Consider the following 27,769-nt stretch of genomic DNA (forward strand, 5'->3'; position numbering starts at 1 on the left):
TTCTTGTTCTTGTTCTTGTTCTTGTTCTTGTTCTTGTTCTTGTTCTTCTTCATGATTATTTATTTCTTGACTGACTCTCAAATTACGATAGACAACCTGTGACTTGAGAGCCAGTGTTAATTTAACAACTTTACTACAAAAAACAAGAGTGACAGCTAAGTTTATTGTATAACATTGTAACAAACACAATACTTACATATTCCTTCCATGGATAATACAACTCAATCAAAATGATGTAAAAGGTAAAGACGCACATAGCCACGGTGTAATTCGATATTTATTAAATTTTTACATTTGTAATAATGAGGACGAAGTTTAAAACGATGGTGTAAATAACAAAAATCTTAATTAATTAAAAAAGTAATGTTTACACTTTGACACTATACATAAATAATTTCAAATACTAAAAATACTGCAGAATTTGATTTTATAAAATTAATTTAATAAAATACTCTTACATTGCAAATCTTTCGTTCTTTTTATACTTCAAGCTCGTGCGAAATACATACAAATTTTTAAGTTCAATTAGGTAATGAAAAAGCTCATGGACGTAATTTAGGACATTACGGCAGGCTTTACCTCCATGTTTCCTGTTTTTTTTATTAATAATTTGCACCCCACTGTCACGCCAGAATGTCATGCAGTGTAATATGTATGTTCTTCTCCAGGTTCTTCTGCTTATTGGGGAGAATTTCGAGAACAACGACTTGATCTGCGGAGTGGTTGTTAACGTCAGAGCCAAATGTAAAATTAGTAAGTATGATGATCGTGTTACCCAACTCACCAGTCCTCCAAGACCGTTTCCGTACTCTGGCCAAATTCGACATAGAATAAATGTCAACAAACAGAAACAAATCGTCGGTGTTTTAGAAAGGGCGTAATTGTTTTAGGTTTTAATGAAGGTTTTAAAATATATACTATATAATATATGCTTTTAAAATTCAATTTTGGTTTTAACTAAGTTTAAGTTGTAATTTAGATAGAAGATAGATAGAAGAAAAAGTTGTAATTAGCAATTTTATTTTTGTGAAATTACTCTACTAGTTTGTTATAATACAAAGCAAGAACACTAAGAAAAAATTCCTTCGATCCTGGATACGAACTAACGTCTTCCAGTAAACCGTGGCAGGGGGTCTACTCTCGACCTCCGTCCGACATCCGTCCGAAACAATTACTTCCAAATAAGCAATACTTGACCAAATGAAAAGACGCGTGATGCGAATGAAGCTTCATACTTGATACTTGTCTTTTTTACTTGTCTATTTGACAGTAATTGTTTCGGACGGACGTCTGACGGAGATCAAGAGTAGACCCCCAGACGCTATGCCAACTAAGCCACGGAACGAGCTACCGGACCTTACGAATTTTGCTACGTGCTTGTTGCAAATCTTTGGTTTTGGTATTTAAATACTTTTTTGCCGTAGCGCCATCTGATGATCAAATATATTTCTTCACTTACCCATGATTAAGTTTTAAAATGCAATTTGGAACAGGACGTAAATATTTTAAAACAGTCGTGAAAATCCAAAACCTGAAAATATTTTCGGATAGTCGCTTACGCCCTTTGTAGGTACAAAACACAGGCAATATGGATTTTTAGGGTTTTCACCTCCAGACTGTTTCACAGTTCCTACAATTTCAATGTTAATCCTTCGAAATTCGATTTAGCCATTAATGATATTAAACTTGAAGTCATGTCTGTGGTGAATTTTGCTGCTGTAAAATAAAATCTTATGGTTTTGTATCTACCTACTATCCAGCAGTAAATTTATAGGATTCAAAAATTAAATTACTTTCTTCATAAATCATACTTTTCGACAGGTACTTTATAAACTTTTTAATAATTGGCAAAGTAAGTATTACTTTTACACATCGAGTATATAACCAGAAATAGAGACGAAATAAGGGCTATCCATCCCTGGCAACTCATCAGTCAAATGTGCCTTATATCACTTTTAAATATCAACTATCGTTTGCGCTGAAATCACAAATTGGAAAGCTGAAATAGTACAGCGCCAACAACTGACCTGTGTGTACGTCTATATTCCAAAAATATTCTATATTTATTTATTTATTTATTTATTTTTTTTAAATAAATAAATAACGCACACACTCAACATAGCCCCGCACTAGGGAACCCTGTGTCGCGGGTGCCATGGACACACACATAGACAACCACAAATTACACCCAAACTCACGAGAGATATAATTGTAGGCCATACAACTATTTCTCTCGGCCCGGGAATCGAACCTGGGACCTCTGCGTGGCAGTCCGGCATGGTAACCGTTCGGCCACAGAGGCAGTTTATATTTTATATTTATTGTAATAAAGATAATATCTCTAACAATAGGAGGCTGTTCTATTCGACGGTGTGGAAAAACCGCATAACATCAATTACAAAACAAACGGAATCAAATTTCATGGGTAATTAAATATTAAATATGTAATTTTTCAATTTTAGTTCATTACAGCAAAGCTCAAGTTAAACTGGTCAATTTGAAGTGAAACTATTGACGGCACCCGTTAATTGTTTCGAATTCGGGCTGGCCAATCGGAGCGCAGTTGTCACCGTAATGAATTTGGCAGAATAATTTTCAAACAAATTAAATGACATTTCGTCTCTATTTCTGGTTATATACTCCATGCTTCTACATTACCCACTTACCTACTTACCTATTTAAGTTCCAATTAGGCGAGCAGGCCCTGGGCGGAGCAAGCCTAAATAATTTGCATTGAAAAAATGTTCTTTACCTATGTCATCATCGGTTGCCTAGCAACGTTTTGATATTAAACATCCACGTCGAATTTGGCTAAAGTATATTATATAGGTCATCTCCAGACCCGCCGCCGCTGTCAAATACGTACATAACAATATACCAAAAAAAGTAGAGGTCAAAAGATGCATTGTTTCCAGGTGTTTGGATAAAAGACGCTTCGAATCCGGCTGTCAATATGGAGATTGGCAAGAAACTAAAAGCAGCACTAGGAAATGTCAAAATTGGCTTTCAACTTCATGATTCGAACAAAAATCTTTACACTGTTTAGATTCTTAAGCATAACAGTTTAGTTAAACGAAAAATTTACGATTAAGTAATCGAAGTGAATTTAGTTTTTATGAAGATTGTGATTTAAATTCTTTGTTGGACTTATTAGTACGTAAGCTAGAAAAGAAAAACTGATTATAATACTTAATGATAGAAATTTTATTTATAAAGCTAACATTGAGAAGACGAAATTACTTATAATATAGTGCAAGTTCGAGAGTTTGTTTGGTTTCGAATTTGTGACTCAACAGTTTCTTCTACTTTATGGATAGTCTCTTCGGTTTGATCGATACCTTTGTGAACGGTTTCTGGAACAAAAGTGACGCATGAATACCGTAATTGTTTTAACTGAGATGTTTAGTTATTACTCGTTTTAACGGCGACAGAAAACGCCGTGAAAAGACCTGCTTGTTGTTAAAAAATCTTTTAAAAAAATGTTAAATCTCATTGGCATAAAGGTGAACTTATTCCGTTTTAAGAACCTGCTGCTTAAGAGTATTATGAGTGTGAAAGAAGTGAATACTTAACTTACCTACAACTTGTTCCTCAATCACTTTTCCCTTCCCCATACAAGAATTTTCTTTATCCCTAATAGATTGGAAAATTCGCGCAAACCGTCCTTTCTCTTCTAATTTATTAACCACCACATCAACATCTTCAGTGTGTTCAGGTTCATTTTGTGCATCGATGCCATCCTCACTTCGAACAATAGGCATCACAGCTTGCATTTTAGTTTTGGCTTGCGGGCTAGATTTATCTGAGCCGCAAGGAATGGTTTCATTTTCTGATTGCCCATTTTCACTTTTTTGGCCATCGTCACTATGTTTACTCATTTCCGGACTTATTTCTGTAATATTTGGGACGTGCAGCAGTTCTTGCAGTATGGGCGTCTTAGGAGGCGGTGAATTAGCTATCTCTGAAAGCTTGTCCGGCACTCCTAGACCTTTTCTTTCGTCGCATAAATGTCCGGGATCTAATTTTGCCGCTGTCTTCTCTAATGTCTCTTCAACAACTTCAACTTTTTCCGTGACCTTGTCTTTAACATCTTGTACCGTTTCTTCAATCTTTAATTCAGCATCTTTAACGACATTGTCCATTATTTGGATGGCGTTCATCACCTCTGCTTCTATCGGTGCAGACGGGATTGTTTCATCTTTATTTATATCGGTGACGCCGTGAATGCTCCCGTTTTCGGCTTCAAGGTCATTAATGTTTACAATGTGCGAGCCGCTGACGTTAGCCTCCAAAGAGTCTATCGATTCGGTTTCGTCGTTCACGTTTCCATTCACATTATCCGTATTCAAAGTTTCGGCTACGTTGGAGTTCACAACGTCTTCGACCGTCGCGTGTTCCTTTGTTTTGTTCATGGCTGGAATTTTCTGTAGCGGAGGTAGTTCAGTTAATGAAATATGTCTATTTTCTTCATTGACAATACTGAAGTCGTTGTTCGTGAAGTCTGCGTTGGATCCCTTGGTCGCCGTAAGTAAAGTGTGACAGCCGCCGCAGGCTACATTGTCGACGACGAAGCCATTCATAGCGATGACCCGCTTAGGCGAGTATTGATTGGGTACTGCCTCGTTAGAGTTGTCGGCGTCGTCGATTTCCTCCAAACACAGTTTGTTGTGCCTCGACTCGCCACAGGTGTACAGCAGCCCGTTGTCTGTAAACGTTTACATCACGTTAGAACACCGGCCGAACCAACGGCAAGTCCGATACTGATCATTATGGCCTTGTCCAGGTAGGTAATTTATTGTTGACGTGGCAAGGAAAATTAGAACGATACGTATTATGTTAAGCTGTAAAATCGATTTGAATGCGTGCGGGCGGCGGCTATAAAAATAGAGCACTTAGTGGACAAGTTCTGAAACGATGTGAATATTCGGGGGCGATAAAAGTAATTGATGTCGAGCGAACATTTTTCATAAGCGTTACTTGGGATGTTGTTTGGGCTAGTCGAGTAAAGTTGCTGGAATTATTCTGTGGCATAATTTTCTTGTTAATACATTACTTAATTAATTATGGTACATATAATTTGTTGAAAATGCTCGTTATAATGTAGTTTTCCTTTGTAATAGGGTAAAATTAAATTAATTCTTAACAAATAGACCAAATTAATCGTCAAATGAGAAGACAGTATCGATGTTTGATGAAATATTAGAGCTGCAATTATCGCCATACTTCCGAATACCTATTTAGCAATGATTTTTTGTGACGACACTTTAATGGTGCTATACAAGAAACTTGTAGAGATATCGCAAAAAGAAACGAATCAATTGATCAATAAGAAAATATAAGTCAAAAATAGTGTATTTGAAAAATGTACTGCAATCGGAGTGTTTTTTAATTAAGGCAGGTTGCTTACCTGTAACAAACGCCGTGTGCATGGCACCGCAAGCCACTAGCTTCAATTGGAAACCATTAAACATCTTTTCCATATTTATCTCCGTTGGTTCTGTTACATGCTGAACATCTTTGGGCATTCCAAGTTGTCCTTTTTCATTGGAACCAAAAGCCAGAATCTTCGATTCATCCATAGTGAGAATGAACGTATGATTTGCGCCGCAGCAGGCACTTTTTATTGGTACATTTATTGGCAAGACTTTAGGAACAAATACAGTAGTTGCAGTGTTTTCAATGCCAAGGTTTTGGTTATCATTGTCACCGGTAACGAATACTGCTCCTTGTGCTGTAGACAATATGGCCTTACATTGAAAAGACATCTCTAGTTCCTAATCCAATCCCCATAAGACTGGTATGGTTGCATGAATGGAAATGTAAATTAAACGATATTTGAATTTTTTTAATTTTGCATTGAAATGAAAAATATGACGTATCGAACGAAATTTACCTCATTTGAGTCGAAATTCTAGGCTGGCTCATGATTTAAGAAAGTATGTAGTGTGCGTTTACATGAAGTATGAAGGAGGCAGGTACCTACAAAAACATTACTTTTGTTACTTACCCGTAATGAAAACTGTGTGGTAATATCCGCATTCGACGAAAGCTATTTTCTCCATAAACTTAAGTTCAGTGAATTTGACACTAGACCTTACGTCTTCTCCAAGCCCTAGTTGTCCTTCAGAATTTGAGCCGCAGACGAATACTCTCCCTTCAGCTGCAAGAAACTTAATTAAGTAGGTTTGTTCATTTTTGTTTATTACGATGTAGAAGAAATTGTGTTAGGAGATAGAAAGCAAGACATCACACAATTTGCCTACTTCGGGTCTTCTTGGATATACCTCATATATCTATTCGCCATCATCATCATATCTGTCGAAAGACGTCTACTGCTGAAAATAGGCCTCCCCAAAAAATGCCACATCGATCTGTGCTGCGCCGCTTGCATCCAGCGGCTTCCCGCAACCTTTACCAGGTCATTAGTCCACCTTGTGGGTGGTCTGCCCACGCTGCGTTTTCCTGTACGCGGTCGCCACTCGAGAACTCTTCGGCCTCATCGGCCATCTGTTCTGCGAGCAATGTGCCCCACCCACTGCCACTTGAGATTGGCAATTCTTAGGGCTATGTCGGTTATTCTGGTTCCCTTGCGAATATCCTCATTACTGATTCGATCTCACAATGAAATTCCGAGCATAGCCCTTTTCATTGCCTTTTGTGTGAGCTTGAGCCTTCTTATATTGGCCATATACAATAATCTATTCGAATAATGATATTTCTTAGACAATTTATAAAAACTTTGTTCGAGTTTGGATAAGCTTGTATTCTTGGTAGGTATTACATAGCCACATATCATCATACATGTTAAAAGTGCTTTCATCACATGAAAGTCATAAAAATAATACGAACTGCATGAAACTAAATTTATGTGTATGATTTAGAATCAAGAAACTTCTCCTCTTGAAAAGAGGTCATTTTTGTAAATGTGGCCTTATTACTCCAAAGGTCCAAATAACCCTTGCGGGAATTAATACTGATAATAGTCAATACCAGTTAGTATAGCAGTATGGTTGCTCCCGGCTGAGACTTGTTTGATAACAATCACGTGTTCTCCCTCCAGCTCAACGCTTTGGGGTATTGTGTGATGTTCCATATCGCCGGTTCCCAATTGACCCTCATCATTGCAGCCTACAGTGTAGATTGCGTTATTCTCTGGAAAAATAAGATTTTTATATCAGTGGCGGGTACAAAGTGGCTATGGCCCCGGGCGTCAGAGCAGAGCCCTAACTTGTCAAAATTGTTTTCTTTTTTACTTAAAATTACAAAATAATTTCTACGTCAAAAAATCAACGCTACGCCACTGTTTTTAACCGACTTCAAAAAAGGAGGAGGTTCTCAATTCGACTGTATGTTCTTTTTCTTTTTTTTTGGTATGTATGTTACGCGATAACTCCGGTATTTGTGAACCGATTTTCATGATTCTTTTTTTGTTGGAAAGGGGGTAATTCCATAGTGGTCCCATTTTATTTTGAAGAAAATCAACCACCTCAAAGGGTGGCTGTTCACGTATGAAGATTCATTTTTATAAATACCGCCTGACTTTAATTTAGGAGCAATTACTTTTAGCAATTGTTTAGTTGATTTTGCTATTTCTCCAATTCAAGGCGTTTTTCTCTCGATATATTTTGAGTAGTGTTGTAGTGAGAACCTATTTTTATTATATCCAGTATCAAGTCCTGTATAGTGGCGAACTAGGGGATATTTCAATGAAACTTAGCAAATAGATGTAATTCCACGTACTTTTGAGGTCGGTTTTTTTAGTACTCTTTACTGAGATTATATATTATTATGTATCAATACACCTATAACAGTTGCAGTGCCACTCAAGAGTTTTTTTTATAATATCAAGTGAGATGGGACGAACAAGTCGTGCGCCTGATGGTAAGCTAGGTAAGCGCCTGTCCAGCACTCTTATCGTTACGCTTAGTAGCAGTAGAGTTCCTTGTGAAAGAATTCGTCCAGGCAAGTACTGCCACCTTACGTATTTTTTTTTAAATTTATTTATCCTTTCAATGACTTTTTACAAATAAAATAAGGTTCTCCCAAACTTCTTGAAACTTTATCGAGAGAGTTTGGTTGCTACGCTAAATATTGCAGTTACATAAACACATAAACATTACACTCAGTTACAGTTTTTCAATATTTACCTACATTGTATCTAACAAATATTTTTTTATTTCATTTTTTACAGACTTTTTACTACCTTTAAAGTTTTTTGAGTGTGACGGAAGACAGTTAAACAATGTTGGAATTAAATAGTCCTTAGTTCTTTTACCATATACGTTATTTGTTTTAAAAGTTTCATAGCTACCCATCATTGCTTGTCTTGTTGGATATTTATAATTTTTTGGTACTTTATATTCATCACTTGAATGTTCTTGTAATATTTGAGAAAGCCAACATTTTTTTTCAACAGGAATTATTTTAAATAACATGCCATAATTTTGCGCTCCTTTACACTCTCTACGCATCCTCTTATCAGCCAACAGCTTTAAGAACCGTGTTTGAAGTGACCTAATTTTGTTAAGATGTGTCACGTAGGTAGTACCAGACGTTCCCACACAGTAATTTATTACAGATTCAACAAGAGCATGATAGAGAGTATATAGGATCGCACGAGTGCAGTAAGCAAGCATACTGAATCTGCCTAATATCTGTCGCAATCTAGTACAACATCTATATGTATCGACCAATTAAAACGATCATCTACAGCAACCCCTACATATCTATATATATCATATGTTGACGTCAGTTAGTATAAGTACATCCAACTTATTTCCGTAGATAATGCCTAGGAGTTCCGCATAGTTTTTTCTTAAGGATTTTATATTTATATGAAATAAAATTATGTCGTTGTATTTACTCAATCTTGTCATCCATTCCGAGACATCGTTATAGGTACATGTAGTATTTATTTCCGTGTTATACACTATTACAGACTGTAAGTTAAGTAGCACAAAAGCAATAAGTTAGTGTCGGTATTTTTCATTTTTTAGAATCATTGATGTAGGTATGGAGATCAGCAGAGCAATGAACTACGCGTGTGCGATGGTGGTCGTCTTTCTTACACAGCACTCGCCCAATTTTTACCCACACATATTTAAGAAGGTTTTCCTTTTTCTTTTGCTTGGCCTGCCATAGAAGTTCACGATTATACTTAGTCAAGTCCTCATTAATAAAAACCTTAGTGGAACAGGAGCTATTTGGGAAAATATCTGTGTTTACCCGTATTTTTTTTCTATTTTCTATCCACTTCTGTTTGGTTTCTTCGGTACGGAATTTGACGATTATGCCACACGAATTTGGATTTTGTTTAGTGCTGCGGAGCCGCCAGGCGCGCTTGATATCCGCAGAATCAACATCCAGTTTTTGTGCTATCGCTTTTACTACATCTTTCAAATTTTCTTGTTCTTTATATTGTATTCCTACTATTTCTATATTTTTGGATCTCTCAGTCTGCTCTAAAGATTTCACACGTATTTCTAGGGCCCCGTTTAGCGTCTCCAGGTGTACGCATCTGTTTTTTAAGTCCTGAAGTTTTCTATTTGTATCCTTCAAAATATCTAACGTATCCTGATGACACTTAAAAAGCCCATCATACTTTTCAGCATAGAAGTTTGTGTTCTTCTGAATTTCGTACTGTAACTGGGGCGTAGCTTAGGATGCGTAGCGAGAGGTACTTTTATGAATTTAAAGTGGAATAATCTTCAAAATATACTTTATTGTATTCTTTCACATCGTTTCGGCGTTGGGTTACAATTCAATAATGTCAAGATGCTCCATTCTTTTCTCTTACTTCATTTTCAAAACATTCTAATTACAAAAGTATTCATTCAGCCAGTGATTCTACTCATAGAGTAGAGCCTAGACTACAGTACACAATTTCTAGCTTGTCATTGAGCTCTGTTATTATGGATTCCAAATTATCACTCTGCGATCCCAGCTTCTTTGGTGGAGCTTTGCTGGAGCATAATCCGCATTCCTTAGTACGGGCACTTAATTCGTAATTCGGTAGACAAGTCTTGTAATATGATCCTTTGCAAGTCCTCTTACGCACAAAACTTTCTTCCTGCTTTTTAGGCAGGAATTTGGAACACTTTTTACACTGCATTCCAACGCGAATGAAAGAATGAAAAATTTCTGCCGCTAACCGGTAAAGTGGGAACTTGGCGGCAGAAATAGGTATGGTCACAGTACTGAACGAACTCTGTCACAAGGATCTACTGCTAATAAAGATCAACAAAAGTTCAAAAACTCTTTTCTGGTAAGTCTCCTTATTAGCTTTGTGGTATTTCAAGTTCTTTATATAAAAGTAGGTACATAAACTATCAAATTGCCTATGGAGCGGGCACTTTAGTTTTAAAATTTCTATGTTAAGTACTCGTACATTTATGTTGCGAAATAATGTAGCCGAAATTGTGTACCAAATTACCTATTTTATAAAAAAACTAACAGTGTATTGTAACATAACAGACCTGTAACAAAGACGGTATGTGCTCTTCCACAAGCAACGAACATGCCTCGCTGCGGTTTTAGCCACTTAACGCAGCTGGGCCTCGTCACCTCGTCTTTGTGGCCCAGGCCAAGTTGGCCCCACGCGTTCCCGCCGAACACGAACACTCGACCATTCTCTGAAACAATATAAATTTGTTATAAACGATTATACATGGCGTCAGTATGGTAAATATTGTAGACAGGATATTTTGTTTCATGTAGACATTATTTTAAATTCGAAAGAAGTAATACTGCATTAAAATAATTTTATCTACATACATATCATAAATTCTCTGTAATGTGTTCAAAAACCGCAAATTACGACCAGCAAGATAAACTGTTTTGTTAGAACAAATTTCTTATCTGTGAAAATTCGATGTTATAATTACATTCAAATTTCGAACATCTCTGAAAAACAAAACAATTTGATTCGACCTCAATTCTAATATTAGTCGAGATTCCTTTATTTTTAACCGACTTTAAAAAAGGAGGAGGTTCTCAATTCGACTGTATGTTTTTTTTTGTATGTATGTTACGCGATAATTTGTGAACCGATTTTCATGATTCTTTTTTTGTTGGAAAGGGGGTACTTCCATATTCCCATTTCATTTTAGGTCCCATTTCATTTTGAAGAAAATCATCCACCTCGAAGGGTGCTTGTTCACGCATGAAGATTCATTTTTATAAATAGCGCCTAACTTTAATTTAGGAGCAATTACTTTAATGCTTGATTTTGCTATTTCTTCAATTCAAGGCGTTTTTCTCTGAATATACTTTGAGTAGTTTCATAGTGAGAACCTATTTTTGTTGTCTCCAGTGTCAAGTCCTGTATAGTGGCAAACTAGGGGATATTTCAATAAAACTTAGCAAATAGACGTTATTCCACGTACTTTTGAGGTCGGTTTTTTTTTAGTACCCTGTACTGAGATTATTTCCATCCTCTAAGGTCGAGATGAAGTTTTATTCGAAATGAAATGTCAATAGCAAACAATTTTGACAAATGTAAAAAAAACCTGTAGTTTTATGATGCCGATCGAAAGAGACAAATTTATAAGGATTAATTCCTACTAAGTAACATAGGTTCAATTATACAATTTATCCAAAAAAGAAACAAGCTCGACGCTGCCAATTTATCTATGTTATTTGCGATTAATTTATCATATGCTTAAAATGTGGTCCATCTTCTTGTACGCACGCAGCTTCAATCTTTTGATAAGCTCGCTGCCTTGAGTTTTTCGTACATTATGAAGGATGTTCAAAATAATACGCCTCAATTAAGTTTTTAGCGAGATATGTGCATGTTTTTTCACATTTGACAGGATTGTTTCGCAGATGAGGCTAGCAACTTTTTAAAAGTCTTTGAATGCAGTATTACTTACTTTTTAAAATAAAATAACGTCTCTAAGAAGCTAAATATTGTATCACCAATATTTAAAGCACTTTCCCTCCGTGTTCCGTAGAAATAAAGCACACGTAACGCAGTAAAGTACACGTTACTGCTTGGCGGTAGAAATAGAAAAGATATAAGTGCTTCCTTGAACGAACTCTTACACAAGGAGCTCTACTATTGTTTACTAATTAACAGCCACATGAGATGAAACCTACTTTTCGGAGAATTACATAACTTTTCGAACGAAAGCATGGAATGTCTGACTTCAATGAGGAGATCCAAGGTTAGCAGTGGGACGTGTTCTAATTACATATTCTGTCAAAAAGGGACCATTAAAATACTGTTTAGAGATTATTTAGTTACCATGAGCCATAAGTATCAGGATAACTCATTATACTTATAGAATGAGTCATCATAATACTTATGCTTCGTGGTCAAATATATGAAATCTATATTGTGTTGACTGTAGACTCATATTGGACCGTAGCTATATCCAACATCGTCTTTTCTTCATCTATTTCAGTATATGTCCGCTGACTACTTTATTCTTAGGTTTATCAGAAATCAATCGTATAGAAAAGTTGTATTGATATAATAATGAGATAGTTTGCTTAACTTTATATTTATTTAGGGGTTTTTATCATTATTGAACATTTCAGCCTTATTATGAAAACAATATATATAAAAACATTTGATAGAAGCCAAACAGATTACTAACCTAATCAAGCATGTATGCAAAATCTTCGCGGCACTACTTGTTGGATGCAGACAAAACGGATTAAACGCAATATTTTGAATGCACCAAAACCAACCTGTGCAAACTGTGCTTTGGTAGGTTCCGTCCGATCACAGTCCATGAGCAAATGGTGTACCCATTCTTAGGTACTATACACACCTTGCAATTTGGAGGAAAATTTGTTTGATGGAACTGACAATTTGAACTCTACTTAATTTTACGTGGTTAAACCAATAGGTTACTAACGGCAAATAACAGCGCTGTGCTCGTCGCCACAGGAGATGGCAACGACAGGGTCGTTTTTGATGAAGAAGTGGCTGGGTTCGTTGTCGGCGAAGTGCGACTTGCCGAATGTAAATACCGCACCCGTATCTGAAAATTAACACGAATATACATTACATGACATATATAATGGCGGCTGAGTGGGAGAACGGGTTTTTTTGTTTTGATATCAAGTGACGAACGTGTCCCTGAAGAGTCGCTCAGAGCTATAAATCACAAAGATCTATGGGGTGTGTGTGACATTACCACTGCGTCCGTAATCCTGGGGCATAAGTTGACAAGTCTCATGTGGTTTTAACTTCACCAGCACCCTCACAGTACTCCGCAATTAAGTACAGTGGCAGTACTTCCCTGGACGAGCTCTTTCACAAGGCGTTCTACTGCTACTTAATCAACCCTATTAAGTCAGAATCGAATAGAATACGTTTATTTGCCAGAATACAGTAATGATTAAGGTCTGAAATAAAATTTGGTACATTGTATTCAACCTGCAAGCAGATGCACAAATATTAATTTCATGTTCGGTTTCTACTGTTAATTGCACTTCAAATTAATGTAAATTTGTATTTGGAAATTCTAAGTATTCTTTATTACTATAGAAGCAATGTCTCTAAAGCCATTTTGTCAATTTTTAATTTATAAGCTTAGAATAATAACGCATAGAAACCTAGCCCGCACACGCTAAGTGAGGCAAATTGAAGCGCTCCCAAAGGGCCTACACGAGCGGGCGGGCCTTCAGTGCTCAAGGTCAACTTGCACCGCGAACAGCTCCATAATTTTAGCTAAAAATGACGAAATGTGCGGTAAAAGAGTGTAAAAATACGTCAGACAAACATAAAATAGATACTAACATCACATTCCACAAGGAAGTAACGCGTTTCAACTTGTATTTTTATATAAATATTCACTAAAACCGAAAATTAACCTACTACGAAAACTAGCCTACATGAATTTGATTTTTGCCTCACTTGTGACAGTTCGTTTGATATGAAACTATCATTCTATGCGTTATTATTCTAAGTTTATAAGTATGTCCTTGCAGCAATTTAATTTCATTTGGCAAAATGTTGAAAATAATTATACACATGTTGAAGCAGTTTTACTTATAAATTACTTTATTTATGGCATCGAGGTTGGTACAAAAGATTCGTAATTTTTGTTCTAGTCTGCCTTTGATTAATTCCACCACGTGTTTTGAAATATTGAGGGTAAGTTTTGACAAATACACAGATATCCCTAATGTACATTTTGAACAACGGTTTACAGCTGTTGTCGAACCACACACCGCAGATCTCCCGAACACACTTCTTCTGAACCTTAAACGCACTTTCTACGACTACTGAATTGCCTCACAGTATAAGATCGTAGCTGAGCACAGACGAAACGTAGCCGTGATACGTCATCAACGCTGCTTTTTCGAGAGACAGAGGTCAACAATTTGGCAGCTGTGGCGGCAAGTACCTTTAATAATAACGCATACACTCAATAATAATGCACACACTCAACACAGCCCCGCACTAGGGAAACCCTGTGTCGCGGGTGCCATGGACACACACATAGACAACCACAAATTATACCCAACTCACGAGAGAAATAAATGTATGCCATATAAATATTTCTCCCGGCCCGGGAATCGAACCTGGGACCTCTGCGTGGCAGTCCGGCATGGTAACCGTTCGGCCACGGAGGCAGTTAACCTTTAAGTAAGACTTCTAAGTTACATACCTTTCGCTAACGGTACGGCGAAGGAAAATAACGTGATGAAACCAATACATACAAAAAGGTTCACGACTCTTGAAAAACATGTGAATGACCTAAATCACGAGAGCCTTAGATCGGGAGGCCTATGGCCAGCAGCAGAACGTGTAATGGATAGATGACGTGTAGGTACTTTTATGAATATAAACTGGAATAATCCTTAAAAATATACTTTATTTCACTTTTTTACATGTTTTGGGTTACAAATCAATAATCTTAATATCAAGATCTTCTATTCTTTTCTCTTAGTTCATTTTCAAAGCATTCTAAATATGAATCTATTCACTCAGCCAGTGATTCTACTCATAGAGTACAGCCTAGTCTACATCCCTCTTCCTCACAGCTGAAGGGGTGAATATTCCTAGCTGGTAGTCTACCTATGATATGCAACTTACATCGGTGATCAGCCTTTACTACAGGCTAGCCATACACTGCTCGGAAGCTATCAACTTACCAACAAGTAACCACCGAGGAGGCTATGGCTTTAGTCTGCCAAAAACCTATCTAAAAGGACAGACCATGACCACATCCTAATCAAACAAATCAAAAAAATATAATTACTCGCTATCCTAGCTAATTAGGGAACCTGTCTAAACCCTAACACTTTATTTCAGCGACCCTAAACTGGCTGAACGATCCTAATAAAAATTCTAAACATCACTACTTTCTGTTTCCCTAAATAGTCTTCAACGTGCATGCTGCCACAACGACGACACAGGCTTGAGCATCCATCGGATGACCACTGGGTTACATCAATATTGCTCTCCCAGCTGCCTCAGTCATCATCCTGCAGCTTTTCTCTTAGTTCATTTTCAAAGCATTCTAAATATGAATCTATTCACTCAGCCAGTGATTCTACTCATAGAGTACAGCCTAGTCTACAGTACGTATATTCGTAGGTTCATTAGAATCGAGTATAAAACAGTATTTTTATACTCTGCGTTGTAGGTAGTAGTGTGACTTTACTTTGAACAGTATTCAAATATGACGCTATTGTGGAATGAAAGCTAACGTGTAGTGCCTAGAATAGAAAATGTTTTGTCATCGTTTACTCATATGGAAAGAATGGCTGTTTGTAGAAAAACGACATAAACTTTTAACGAAATTAAGTGTGGAAACGTAGGGAAAGATCACTTTGGCGTATACATATCTAATGAGATACCTACATGCCGTTAAAAAGATCAAGTAATAATAATAACGCACACACTCAACAGCCCCGCCCTACACTAAAAAATATTATTTTCGTGTGCATAAGCGCACTTAGAACTTACGAATTTTGATTTCATCAGTAATAGGATTGAAAATTCACCGGCATAAAAGTGAAGTCGTGCAGACGATTTTAGTTGTTAGTATGTGACGTATAACATTTAAATTGGTTTATTCCCGCCTTCGCGGGCTATTCGATTGATATGACAAAACCATTTACATTATTTATATTATTATAAATATATAATATTTGTAAAAATGACAGTATGATTTTGATCTAATTGGTTGTTAGGTTACCTCTGCAAAACACAAAATCCAGAAAGCCTTAGTACAGACATGGTACAGACAGAGAATAAATAGTTGATATCGTTGTTATTTTTTTTATTACGAGAACTGATTTTGATATTGAACAAAATAATTACACATACTTAATGGTAGGTATTTTACATTAGAGCAAAAGAAATTTAAATTAAATAAATAAAATTTTAAATTTAAAGAAATTTAACACATTGATAACACAAATATTGTATTGGTTTTTGTCTTTGACTCGACAAGAAGAAGATTAGAGCAATTTGTTTATTTTCGTGTTTCTTCTATTTACCAAACAAATACGAGTATAATAGGTATCGTACTTTATGAAATTTCATAACAGACACAAATTTTGTGTGGAACAGAAAAAAAAACTGTGGAGTCGCCAATAGGACTAATAAATTTACAACCGGTTCCAGTACAGTAAGTATTGTATTATGTTTATACAGGATGATAAAAAACCACTGACCATTTTAAAGGAGCATACTGCATAATGGAAATATAAAATACATGTTCGGTTTTTTTTTCAAATACCTAACACATAAATAAGTTATGACGTCTCAAAGTTTTATACTTTAATTTTTCTTAACATCTTAAATTTTCATAAATTTAAGATATTAAGTAAAGATTCTAGAAATACAGTTTCCAGAATATATCGGAAATGAAGCATAAATCTTACTGTCATCTTTACAAATATTATTTATTTATAATATGTAATGTAAAAAATGCAAATGGTATCGTCATGTCAATGAAATGGTCCGCAAAAGCGGGAATAAACTAATTTAAATGTTATTCTGCTCATAATAAGAACTAAAATCGTCTGCACGATTTTCGCACTTATACCGATGAATTTTCAATCCTATTACTAATAAAATCAAAAGTTCTAAGTGCGCTTATGCACATGAAAATAATATTTTCTATTTTACTGTTCAAAATAGGTAGGTAATTCGCAAACTTACCTTCGACAATTAGCCATCAATATTGATAATTTACCATGACGATTAAACAGCTCAGTCGCAAAATTCTGTCAACGACCTCTCGTCCTTACGGAGTGATAGTGACTAATTTGTGAAACAATTATATGCTTGAAGTTCCCGTGACATGCGACAGGACATGTTGTCTTTTGCGCATTAAAATGTCGTAAGTGCTAAATTCTTTTTAGCGGAATAACTCTAAAACTAAAGGGATTTTAAAAAATCCGTAACGACAATAGTCAATTATGTATAAATATCATTAATTATCTAATTTTTGTCCTAACAACCTGCATTTCGAGAATAAATTGAAAAAATGTGAAAATTAGAGGTCATATCGTGATTTTTACCAATCGAGGAAACTTTATTGTTCTATGTTTCTGAATATGTCGTGTAGTTACTCATACAATATTTTATTTTTAACTTTAATGTGTATTTACCGCTCTAAAATCAAATAGAAGATTAGTAATTTTTCCTCTGCTCCCTCGTAATGGAACGTGCCCGGATTGAAGCCGACAATTTGAGCCTTGCTTAATTTTCCAGCATGCACGTGAAACACTTGATTTCAAAAATAAGGGGAGTAAGGGGACAGTATACTCCTACAGTGCGTTTTTTTAATTAGGACAGTATGAGGTCTGTGTGGCTCGGTCTCGGCCACAGATCCCATAAATACCAGGTCTGGGTATTTGCGCAGCACTTGAGAATTTACCAAGTGTATGTATTTATTATGCATTTTCAATAAATATATTATCGAGTTCTTAGGTTTTCGAGATTGTTGCACATAGGAATGAAACTATTTTTCCGGATTTAAATTGCGTATATTTGTTTTTTCGGTCCTTTTATAGGTCCCATGGTCACGGTTGACTGACCATGGGACCTATAAAGGGCCCGAAACGTCGGTTTGTTTGAAAAAACAAATATACGCGATTTAAACTCGGAAAAATAGTTTCATTTCCTAATTATATTATTTTCATTATGTTCCTAGCTTCATCGTTTTATATTATAAACAATAAGCATTATGGTTTTTATGCACTTATAATCACAGGTCAAGGTGACAAAGACAAAGAAAATATCTGTCCAGAAACGAAATCAAGAAGTTTTGGATATAATGAAATGCCGCTGATGCAGAAAATCGACAGATTGTTAAAAGATTCATTATAGCTCTGTACACAGAAGAGAATCTTTACAGAATTATAGATCATTATAGTTCTGTGTACAGAACTGCGACGTACGAGTAGCGGGCGGCGAATGATAGGTGCGGGTAGTGGGGAGTGTGGGTTGAGTCAACGTCAAAACTTTTTTGGCATGAGGGCTCTTAATCGAACCTGGGATCCTTGCGTGGCAGTCCGACATGGTAACCGTTCAGCCACGGAGGCAGTAAGTCACAAGTAATTAGGGGCGTAACAGATGTGTGTTCACAGATTTCTGCCTGACTTATACATATAAGACGTACTTTTAATTTTATAATCAAAGTCGTATTTCTTCCACGGATCTCTTCACACATACATAGGAGGCAAGGTATACAATTTCCTTGTACTACAATTTCGTAGCAAAAATTGCTAAAAAGCACATAATAAATTTAGGCCAAATTAGCATACGGAAATAAGTAATTTTTGCAAAGAAAGCATTTTTCGACCATGAAATATAAAACAATTAGAACATTCATCACTATCAAAGTATTCAGTGACGTCAGGCAAATTATAGTTGTAAACATTACGACGCGTTTCAAAGAAAAGTACACCCTTTTGTGGAGCACGGTAACTTCCGTTCGACCTTCGAGAAAATGTTGAAGGTTGGCTGCCCTTAATCAGACTTTTTAGATGCTATCATGTCCGAAATTAATGGTTTTCTTCACGTTTCAATGTGCCTTGCGGTCATTAAAGCTAAATTCAATGTTTCAATTATTTTTGACCTTCAGTTGAAAGTCAGAATTAAGGGTCGTATTCTAGAACTCTACTCAATGCTCAAGTCAGGATTGCACTGGAAACACAAGCACTGGAAATACGACCCTAATGGCAGGGACTTGAGTATGATATGAATTGCTTTAAACCGTACTCAAATCCTGACTTGAGCATTGAGTAGAGTTCTAGAATACGACCCTTAGGGTTCAGAATCCTCTACGTATTCTATTTAGTTCAGTTGATATAAAAAAAAGGGTATATGTAAAGTACTTATTGATTACATCGGTTTTCTTGTGAAATTTCGAGGTAAGTGTGTGTTTTTTTTATCGTAACCTTTTTAGGAATCGTGTTTTCACCCTGTATAGAAATCAGTGTACATCCTAAATTTTATTATATATTTTTTTTAAAGTGATTGACTCCACACTTTCACTATTGTGCAGAATCAACCAAAGCCATTTGTATCGACTCTTAAATTGGACGTAGTTAAAAAAAAGGATCCAATGCACATCCAGTCACTTCCGAGATATGGCAGTATGAAGATCAAAAGTGTTTCTCTTGTTTTATTTTCAAAACTTATAGAGTTATCTATTTATTATATGTTGGAATTTTTGCTGATCTAATGAGAGATTCGACTTTAGGAACCGTTTGGTACACATAACTCATTATTTGATAATTTTGTGGATTGGATCCTTATTATTTAACTACGTCCAATTGTGAATGTAACTTTCATAAGTTTGCGTATCAAACATGAGAAACTAAAAGACAGCCTTGTATATAACTTACCCAAAATAGAGACGGGTAAGCAGTCAGCACTTTGGGCGGGTATAAACTTCAATTTGTATTTACGAAATTGGGATGCACGAAAAAACCTCCCCGCACTACATATCATTCCCAGCAATCGAGTATGTTACGCAGATTGCTAAATACTTTAACCGCGATGGCAAGCAAGCAAAGATTATAATGTATGCTATAGAGACGATAAGAAGAAGAATTAGGATTCTGAAGTTTTGAAATTGTGAACTAGTCGCTAACAAACATAAAACTGTTTTCAGTCTGTAAAAATATACCTAAATTTTATATAAACTCAGGCAATAGTAATAAAGCCTTAGGATCAGATAAAAATGCTGACCAGTGTAGTGTTATGGAAGGTCAAAATTAACATAATAATTTCAATGTTAACTCAACGTTTCTCGCACAATTCTCTACGCTTTTTTAAAATCTACGCGGCGTAGAACAAAGGTTTATTCATTCTGGAACAAAGCATATTTAGCAAGGTATACTTAACATTGTCGTAGGCGTGCATATAGTAAAACACGTAAATAATATGTATGTCGGAGTTAAGGCCGGAAAGGGAGGCGTCGAAGGCAGTGTTTCCTTCAACCCAGATTTAGTCAGGAATTACTTGATAATCGGGTTATTCACTCTTCATTAGCAATTCGTTCAGCCGGCGGTGAAATAGTAACGTCAACTGATTGCAATTAGTTGTTTTATGTACTTTTCGCAGTAATTAGTCCGAAAGTATGAAAAATGGATGGAGGTTACAACGGATTCTAAATATCACGCGACAAGTTCAGAGAGAGCGAGGCGGTACGTTTTCACTGTCCAAGCAACTTACACAAACAGCCCCTCTCTCCGACCATACCCAGTCTGAGCTGTCAAACTGACGTGACATTTGTAAACAAAGAAACCATGATCGATACTCATTGACTTACAATTATATGGACGTCGGGTCCGCGCTAAAAAGTGTCCGCACTTGTAAGGCGCTAAAATCGTATACAGAGCTCCAAACTCCGCTTTAAGTCTTCATTTGTTCTACTGACAGCGCGATACTGCGATGACATTACAATTTAAATTTCGAATCGGTTGACTTGGGACAATTTTTTCGTGTTTTTTGTATTAGACCCGTCGTCCATTTATTTGTAAGTCAATGTCGATACTACTTAAAATGATTCGTGGGTAGCCTAGTACATTGATTATCCAATAAATTACGTTGAAAGTAATAATTGGCTCCGATGTGTTGGCTCCGAATTAATCAAAGCACAACAACGAAGTGAGCGAAGCTTTCTTGGTAACCACCAACGATATCTATGTAACAAGTCTTTGGTCTCCACACAAATTTAACGTTTGAACGTTTGAACTCGGCCATTTCTCAACTAATATGCTTGAAATCTTAGAATAATAACACCCTAAAATTGAAGCGCGCCCAAAGGGCCTACACGAGCGGGCGGGCCTTCAGTGCTCAAGGTCCACTTGCACTTCGAACAGCTCAAGAATTTTAGCTAAAAATGACGAAATGTGTGGTAAATGAGTGTAAAAATACGTCAGACAAACATAAAATAGATACTAACATCACATTCCACAAGGAAGTAACGCGTTTCATCTTGTATTTTTATATAAATATTCACTAAAACCGAAAATTAACCTACTACTAAAACTAGCCTACATGAATTTGATTTTTGACTCAGTTGTGACAGTTCGTTTGATCAGAAACTATCATTCTATGCGTTATTATTCTAAGCTTGAAATTTGAATCTAACAGCGGTTTTGAATGGTAAGGGTGCTGGTGAAATTATAGGCACATGGGACTTGTCAACTTACGTCTCAGGGCGACAGGCGCAGTCGCAGAGCTTCTTAGATCTTTGTGATTTAAAACTCTTAGTGCCTAGGCTATGGATAGGCGTGTCGCTTATCATCAGGTGTACAGCTTTCTCCTCCTGTTACTTGATACCTTAAAAAACCAAGGGTAGGGCGATATGTACTTATAAAACTAAATCAAAATACAGTTAAATAAGGTAATATTGATCTGATTTGCATAATTAATTTTACGTTGTTATAGAATATCAAATAATTAAAGTCGAAAATTGTTTGATTGTAATTTTGCTGCTGTATGTTAATGCATGTGACTAGACCAGGCTAACAAGCTTGTTTTCATCTATATGACTGTCAATTGTAGCGTATAAACTTGAAAAATACGAACCTAATTATTTTTTGTTTCCATTGAGACCATTGCATAGCATGCAAGTCCGACATTAGCATATATGAATGCTACCATATGCATTATTTAACCTGTTTTTGTGACAATTAGGTGAATGTGGTAAAAATTTCATGCATCGGTATTTATGTATGAGGAAATAGTAAAATACTAAATAGGAACATCGTATTTAGAAATGTAATTTGTATATGCTTTATAGCGCCTTAAAGAAATATGAGAAATCAGTTTTGTTTGTAGTCTTTGAGGAGGAAATTTTAAATCTTCAAGTAGTCACTTCTTACGCAGCAAGGTGGGTGTTTATTTGAAAACGTAGTAGCTGTGTACTAGGGTTGGGATCCCACTTTTCACTACTCGTCCATACTTAATTTGTTTTACATTTACTGCTCAAACATGCTCAAAACCCCAAATAGCAGTAGAGCTCCTTGTGAAAGAGTTCGTCCAGAGAAGTACTGTCAACTTACCTATTTCTACCGTCAAGCAGTAACGTGAGCATTAGTGCGTTCCGATTTTGAAAGGTAAGGGTGCTGGTGAAATTACAGGGACGTGGGACTTGTTAACTTATGTCTCCGAGTGTCCGGCGCAGTGGCAGTGCCCCTCAGATCTAGATTTAAACCTAAGAGTAAATTGTCATGGACAGGCGTGTCGCTTACTATCAGGAGCACTTCTTCGTCTCATCGATTGATATTATTTAAAAAAGTTTAGTACGGACACGATGCTTTAATATATAATAATTATATATAATATATAAATTAATATATAATAGACAAATCCACTTCACGTTTAGAATTAACGCAGTGTTGATTAATCTTTATTTTAAAACGATGAGACTGTTTCCAATGTATTTTCTTGAACTGACTCGTTCACATACTGACGTCCTTTTCTACTTTCGTTGAGAACATTCTGTCTTCCAGTAGTTCCTCTGCGGTGCATAAGTATCAATATCCTTTGATATTAAAATTTATATTAAATTGTATCTTTTAATATTTTTTTTCAATTTCCTTTCACGATCCTTAGCTCGTTTTGTAAATAATTCCTTTTTATCACTAAATTAGGCAAATAAAAATAAATATGTAAGTATAAGTTCCATTAACAAAAATTTATATCGACGGTTAAAAGGCGAATTGACTTAAGTGACATTTTGGGCGATATTTAGTTATATACATAATTAGAATCAGCGAATTTTTCCTCGTCGATTGATTTATGTTTCATTGTAATGAAGCACTCTTGGTGTTTAATTCCATCGCGAATTCGAGGGTCATATCCTACATCATAATTTCAAGCTTAGAAAGGTATCAAGCGACATAACTTTCTCAGTTTTTTTTAGATAGGAATATTAGTCTAATAAGTTCATAATTCATCTTCGTGTCTATTCAGCCTTTACACCTTTTTTTTTGGAGTAAATGTATAAGAAAAAGAAGACTATTCGTAACACGAGATACTCGTACAATAAAGTTGCAAATGAAATTACCATACACGCGTATTTTTAGAGTCAAGACTTTGAGTACGGATTAAAGTGTTTTGATTTAAGATGCACATTAATCTTTTCTCTATTTTGCTGCTGCCTTCAATTACTTCCAAATTTCACAAATTGTAACAACAATGTAAAAATAACAAGTGTGGTGTAAAGAATCCAATAACTGTCACTTTAAATTCAATTATTGGGCACGCTTGATTACATGGGTTACATAGGTTTTTTTAATATTGTGCTGATAATGCTACACAATAACTACTTTTCAATGTCACAATGTAAAGGTAACGACGGAAATATATAAAAAAAGCAAATTTAGATTTTTAACTGCCTCCGTGGCCGAGCGGTTACCATGCCGGACTGCCGCGCAGAGGTCCGATTTCCGGGCCGGGAGAAATATTTGTATGGCCTACATTTATTTCTCTCGTGTGTTTGGGTGTAATTTGTGGTTGTCTATGTGTGTGTCCATGGTACCCGCGACACAGGGTTTCCCTAGTGCGGTGCTATGTTGATTGTGAGCGTTATTATTATTAGATGGAAGTAACTAATGATTGTCACTTTAAATTTAATTGTAGGCACACGTAATTTGCTCTAATATTTTTTCATTACAATGGTGCCAGTATTTAAAACCACGACTATTGAAATAAAAAAAATCCTATAGGTTAAACCAGAAACAGTTTCTTTGTTATTCTAACTACCACTTAAAGTTGATTGCTTAGTTTAAATATCTGACCTGAATATTCTGTGCGGGGAAATGGAAAATCGATACGAATATATGTCAAAGAACCTTAGTGGTACATGTAATCCGAACTTATGTAAATGTAGACCGTGTCATATGTTACATAATTTAAATTAAGATCGCAGCTTGTCATTACCAATTTGTAATATAATTAACAAAATTGTAAGATAGGTTAGAAAAAATATAATACGATATCATACCAGTGTATTCAAAACACTCGGTCAATTAACTTCAGTGCTCCATGGAAATAGTAAACGACTGTAAGTAGAATGAAACTTTCAAAATAAAATTATACATTGAATGTTCTTTTTTGTAACTCGCGGATAGTCTCGAGTTTCAGGTCACGCCTTAACGCGTAAGAGACAATAGATTTTTGTCATGAATTTTATACGGTGTGATTTTTTAATCTGAGATAGCATGAGGAAATCCGAAACCTTACGGGAAAGCTCTCTTAGGAATCATTAGGTCTTTTTTTATGAAAACTTAAACTAAAATTGATATTTTTTTAATGCAGATTGGCTCAATTACTTGTAATTTATGGTCAGTTGGGCAACGTACAAACTAGATACGAGGTTAAAGTCCATTATATATGTAATATAAATTGAGCCTATGGATTATTTTATAGTAAGAGGAAAAAAAACTGAGCTTGATCGGCTTAGTAAATATGCGACAAATCGCGTAGTTGAACGTATCATTAGGTTTTTTTTTCATCGAATGAAAAAGTTAGGTGCATCACAGTCCATCGTCAACTTCGAATTCAAAAACCTTCGTCGAAGAACTAAATTAAAAAAAACTTTCGTCGAAGAACTAAAATAATTTCAATAATCACTTAATCACAACAACTTTGCAGCCTTGCATAATAAATAACTATTTCCATGCTAGCGTGGAATAAAAGCTTTTGCACGCAGATTTCTAATGAGAAGTATTTCCGAGTGAAAAAAATTTGCTATGCCAAAATTGTTTTCGTAAAAAAAGACCTAATGGTTCCTAAGACAGTTTCCCTGTATCTTCTATGGTTTCGGATTTCCCCATACTGCCCCTAAAGTGAACTTAGTATCCTTTGTGTAACGTACAAACTAGATACCAGGTATACGATAGATACGAGAATTCCCGAAACTGCGCGAAAAACCTATCTTTTGGCTCGTATCTAGTTTGTACGTTAGACAATTGAGATAAAGTTTGGGTTTGGGTGAAACGCGTTGACCCCGAAGGGGTTGTATGCCACCTATTAAGCAAACAAGTTTTACGACGGGGGAACCCCTTTGTAATTGCGAAAAAATCAACTATACTCATGTTAGTTTTAATACCCAGCTGATCAGAGATATAACTATTCAAATATGTACTCAAACTAGAAACACTACAGAATAGTTAATAGCGAATGAGTGAGAGAGATAGTGGTCAGGCACTAAAGCCGAGGTTCTCAAACTTTTCGTCTGGTAGAGCACGTGCCATTTTTTTCTGTTTTGCGTAGACCGCCTGCTTTTCTAACATTATTTTTTTTTAAATCGATCAACTTTAAATGTGTATCCAACGTGACACAGTGAGAAACTTTATAAAAAAAAAATCAGGTGGATATCAAGTTTTAGAATAAGATTTATATTTATTCAACCGAATAATCTTGTTATTTGTGAAATGTTTTTAAGTACTTCATAGCTAATTTATAAGTGTAATAAGAAAGTATAATGTATTTACATATTTACATAAGTACTAATTTGTGTAACTTGGTTTATCTTATTAATGACCTGTCTAAATTGGTTCCATTCTCCTGGATGCCCATTAAAGTCTTATGCACTCCCAATTTTTTTCGTTGACATGGACTCCTTGTAGGTTGGAGTGGACCTGGCGGTCGATATAGAACACTTTTAATTATCGCTGTAAAGCGAGTGGCAATACTTCATGTCAAATTGATCGGTCGAACTAATAAAAAAAAAAGATTCACGCGCCCAGTTGCACGAGGCGAAAGTTACCAGTTACCACGCCTTCATGTACATTAATAGCGAATCAGAGTTCTATTTACTAGGCAACAACATTTAAGTTCTGAATAATACAACCGCGCGGTCGTCGCGCGACCGCCGCGTAGATCAAATTCAAGCCAGTCTCGCCCGCGTGCCCGGGTCGTTAATTTTTAAAACGTAAACGCTAAACAAATAGAGCGTATTTTGCTCTGACAATTAGACGCACGCGGTCGCGTCGTCAACGCGGCGGAGTCCGCTCGGCGTCCGCTTGGGGTGAGCGCGTTTTGTCACAAAAATAAATCTTAACGGGGGCGAAATAGGGGATCAAATTAGTATAGTAGCTATTCAAAATGCTTATTATACGCAGACGAAGTACGAGCTAATATTTTATAAAAATCATCTTGAGGTTATTCACTTAATATGAACTTTCAGATTTCTTAAAATATCTGCACTTTCTTTTGACACTTAATTGAGACAATTATTTAAAACTAATGCACTTTTTACTAAATTTATTGAAATAATGATTTATTTTTGTCAAACGAATGTGCAAATATTTTAAGAAATCTGAAAGATGGTAAATATTTAAAAATTAAAACTTAATCACGGAATTATATTGGTTATTTGGAACATTGGATCATTTTAACGCTAATTGTAACAAACTGTAAAGTCGCAAGCTATGAAAAATATAGATAGATACACGTAGTGAAATTTACTATAAAAAATTCCGTTAACCGTGTCTTGAATTTTCATAAATTTTTATTTATCCTTGATTTTGATTTTTTATTTATCATTTTCGTCTATTATTCTTTTAAAATTATATACATTTTGAATAATAGAGCTCCTGCTGGTGTTTGAGTATCTATTAAACGTCAGCCAAAATGGACTATTACTTGTGGAAAATATTTAATGATTTCAATAAATATACTTAATATTTTATGAAAATTTAATTTTCAATTCGCACACTTTTTTGTTGCAGGTGACTGGACACAATTAGGAACTGAGAAGCCAGTGTTGCTACATTTGTACTATGAACAATATACGTTGAAAAATAACCAAGCGCTGTTGCGTTGCATGCAAAATGGCTTAAACACAATCCCGTATGCGCTTGTTTAAAACAATATTAACTTTGAACTATAAACAACGCTTAGGATGATATTGAAAAGATAATATTCTGGTTTTTTTTTCATCTATTTTCGACCATGTTTGTAATATTCGATGCTTGGAAATCAACGTTTCAAAATTCCAATTATTTTTTTTCTCTTACTTACTTAAGCGTAATGATAGTAATAAAGTTGTAAGAAATAGTGACGCATCACCTGGTATCTCGTCTGCCATGGTGTTCTGATAGGTTGGTCTGGGTGGCTGGGAGCATGGCCGCGAATCGACCGGGGCGGCCGCGGGGCGACGACTGACCGCTGGCCACGTGCCGCCCTCGCTGCTAAACCACCATTGTTGACATTACAAAGACTTAGTTGAAATGGAAGGTTCTACATCGAAATTATAATTAGTCAACTCCGAAGAGTATATGGCGCTTGCCATATACTCGTCATACATACGTCCTTTCTACG

The 27,769-nt window shown here is 35.8% G+C and overlaps 2 protein-coding genes across 3 annotated transcripts in view; one reads left to right on the plus strand and one right to left on the minus strand.

Moving 5' to 3' along the window:
* LOC113236562 (eukaryotic translation initiation factor 4E1-like) overlaps window positions 1-3,177 on the plus strand; it is a 20,512-nt gene extending 17,335 nt beyond the window's left edge. For both annotated transcript variants that reach the window (XM_026472698.1, XM_026472699.1), the window contains exons 4-5: window positions 669-753; window positions 2,916-3,177. In XM_026472698.1, the coding sequence (XP_026328483.1) occupies window positions 669-753; window positions 2,916-3,046 (216 nt within the window). In that variant the 3' untranslated portion in view covers window positions 3,047-3,177. The remainder of the gene's footprint in view (window positions 1-668; window positions 754-2,915) is intronic.
* On the minus strand, window positions 3,116-27,601 carry LOC113236561 (X-linked retinitis pigmentosa GTPase regulator-like). Its single transcript, XM_026472697.1, has 8 exons — window positions 27,518-27,601; window positions 12,867-12,992; window positions 10,476-10,631; window positions 6,991-7,152; window positions 6,008-6,160; window positions 5,408-5,731; window positions 3,578-4,705; window positions 3,116-3,353 (listed from the first exon to the last, which is right to left on the minus strand). Exons 1-8 carry the CDS (start codon window positions 27,534-27,536, stop codon window positions 3,241-3,243), a joined length of 2,181 nt encoding a protein of 726 aa, XP_026328482.1. The 5' UTR covers window positions 27,537-27,601; the 3' UTR covers window positions 3,116-3,240.
* Between the last annotated feature and the right edge of the window lie 168 nt (window positions 27,602-27,769).

The sequence above is a fragment of the Hyposmocoma kahamanoa genome, unplaced genomic scaffold, assembly GCF_003589595.1.
Source record: "Hyposmocoma kahamanoa isolate Upper Pololo Valley unplaced genomic scaffold, ASM358959v1 92, whole genome shotgun sequence".
Classification (NCBI taxonomy): domain Eukaryota; kingdom Metazoa; phylum Arthropoda; class Insecta; order Lepidoptera; family Cosmopterigidae; genus Hyposmocoma; species Hyposmocoma kahamanoa.

Coding starts and splice junctions, on each gene's coding strand:
- LOC113236561 (XM_026472697.1), bottom strand. Junction 6,161..6,990: donor CCATACTGCTATACTAACTG/GTATTGACTATT, acceptor AGTTTCTTGCAG/CTGAAGGGAGAGTATTCGTC. Junction 3,354..3,577: donor GATTGAGGAACAAGTTGTAG/GTAAGTTAAGTA, acceptor CTTTTGTTCCAG/AAACCGTTCACAAAGGTATC.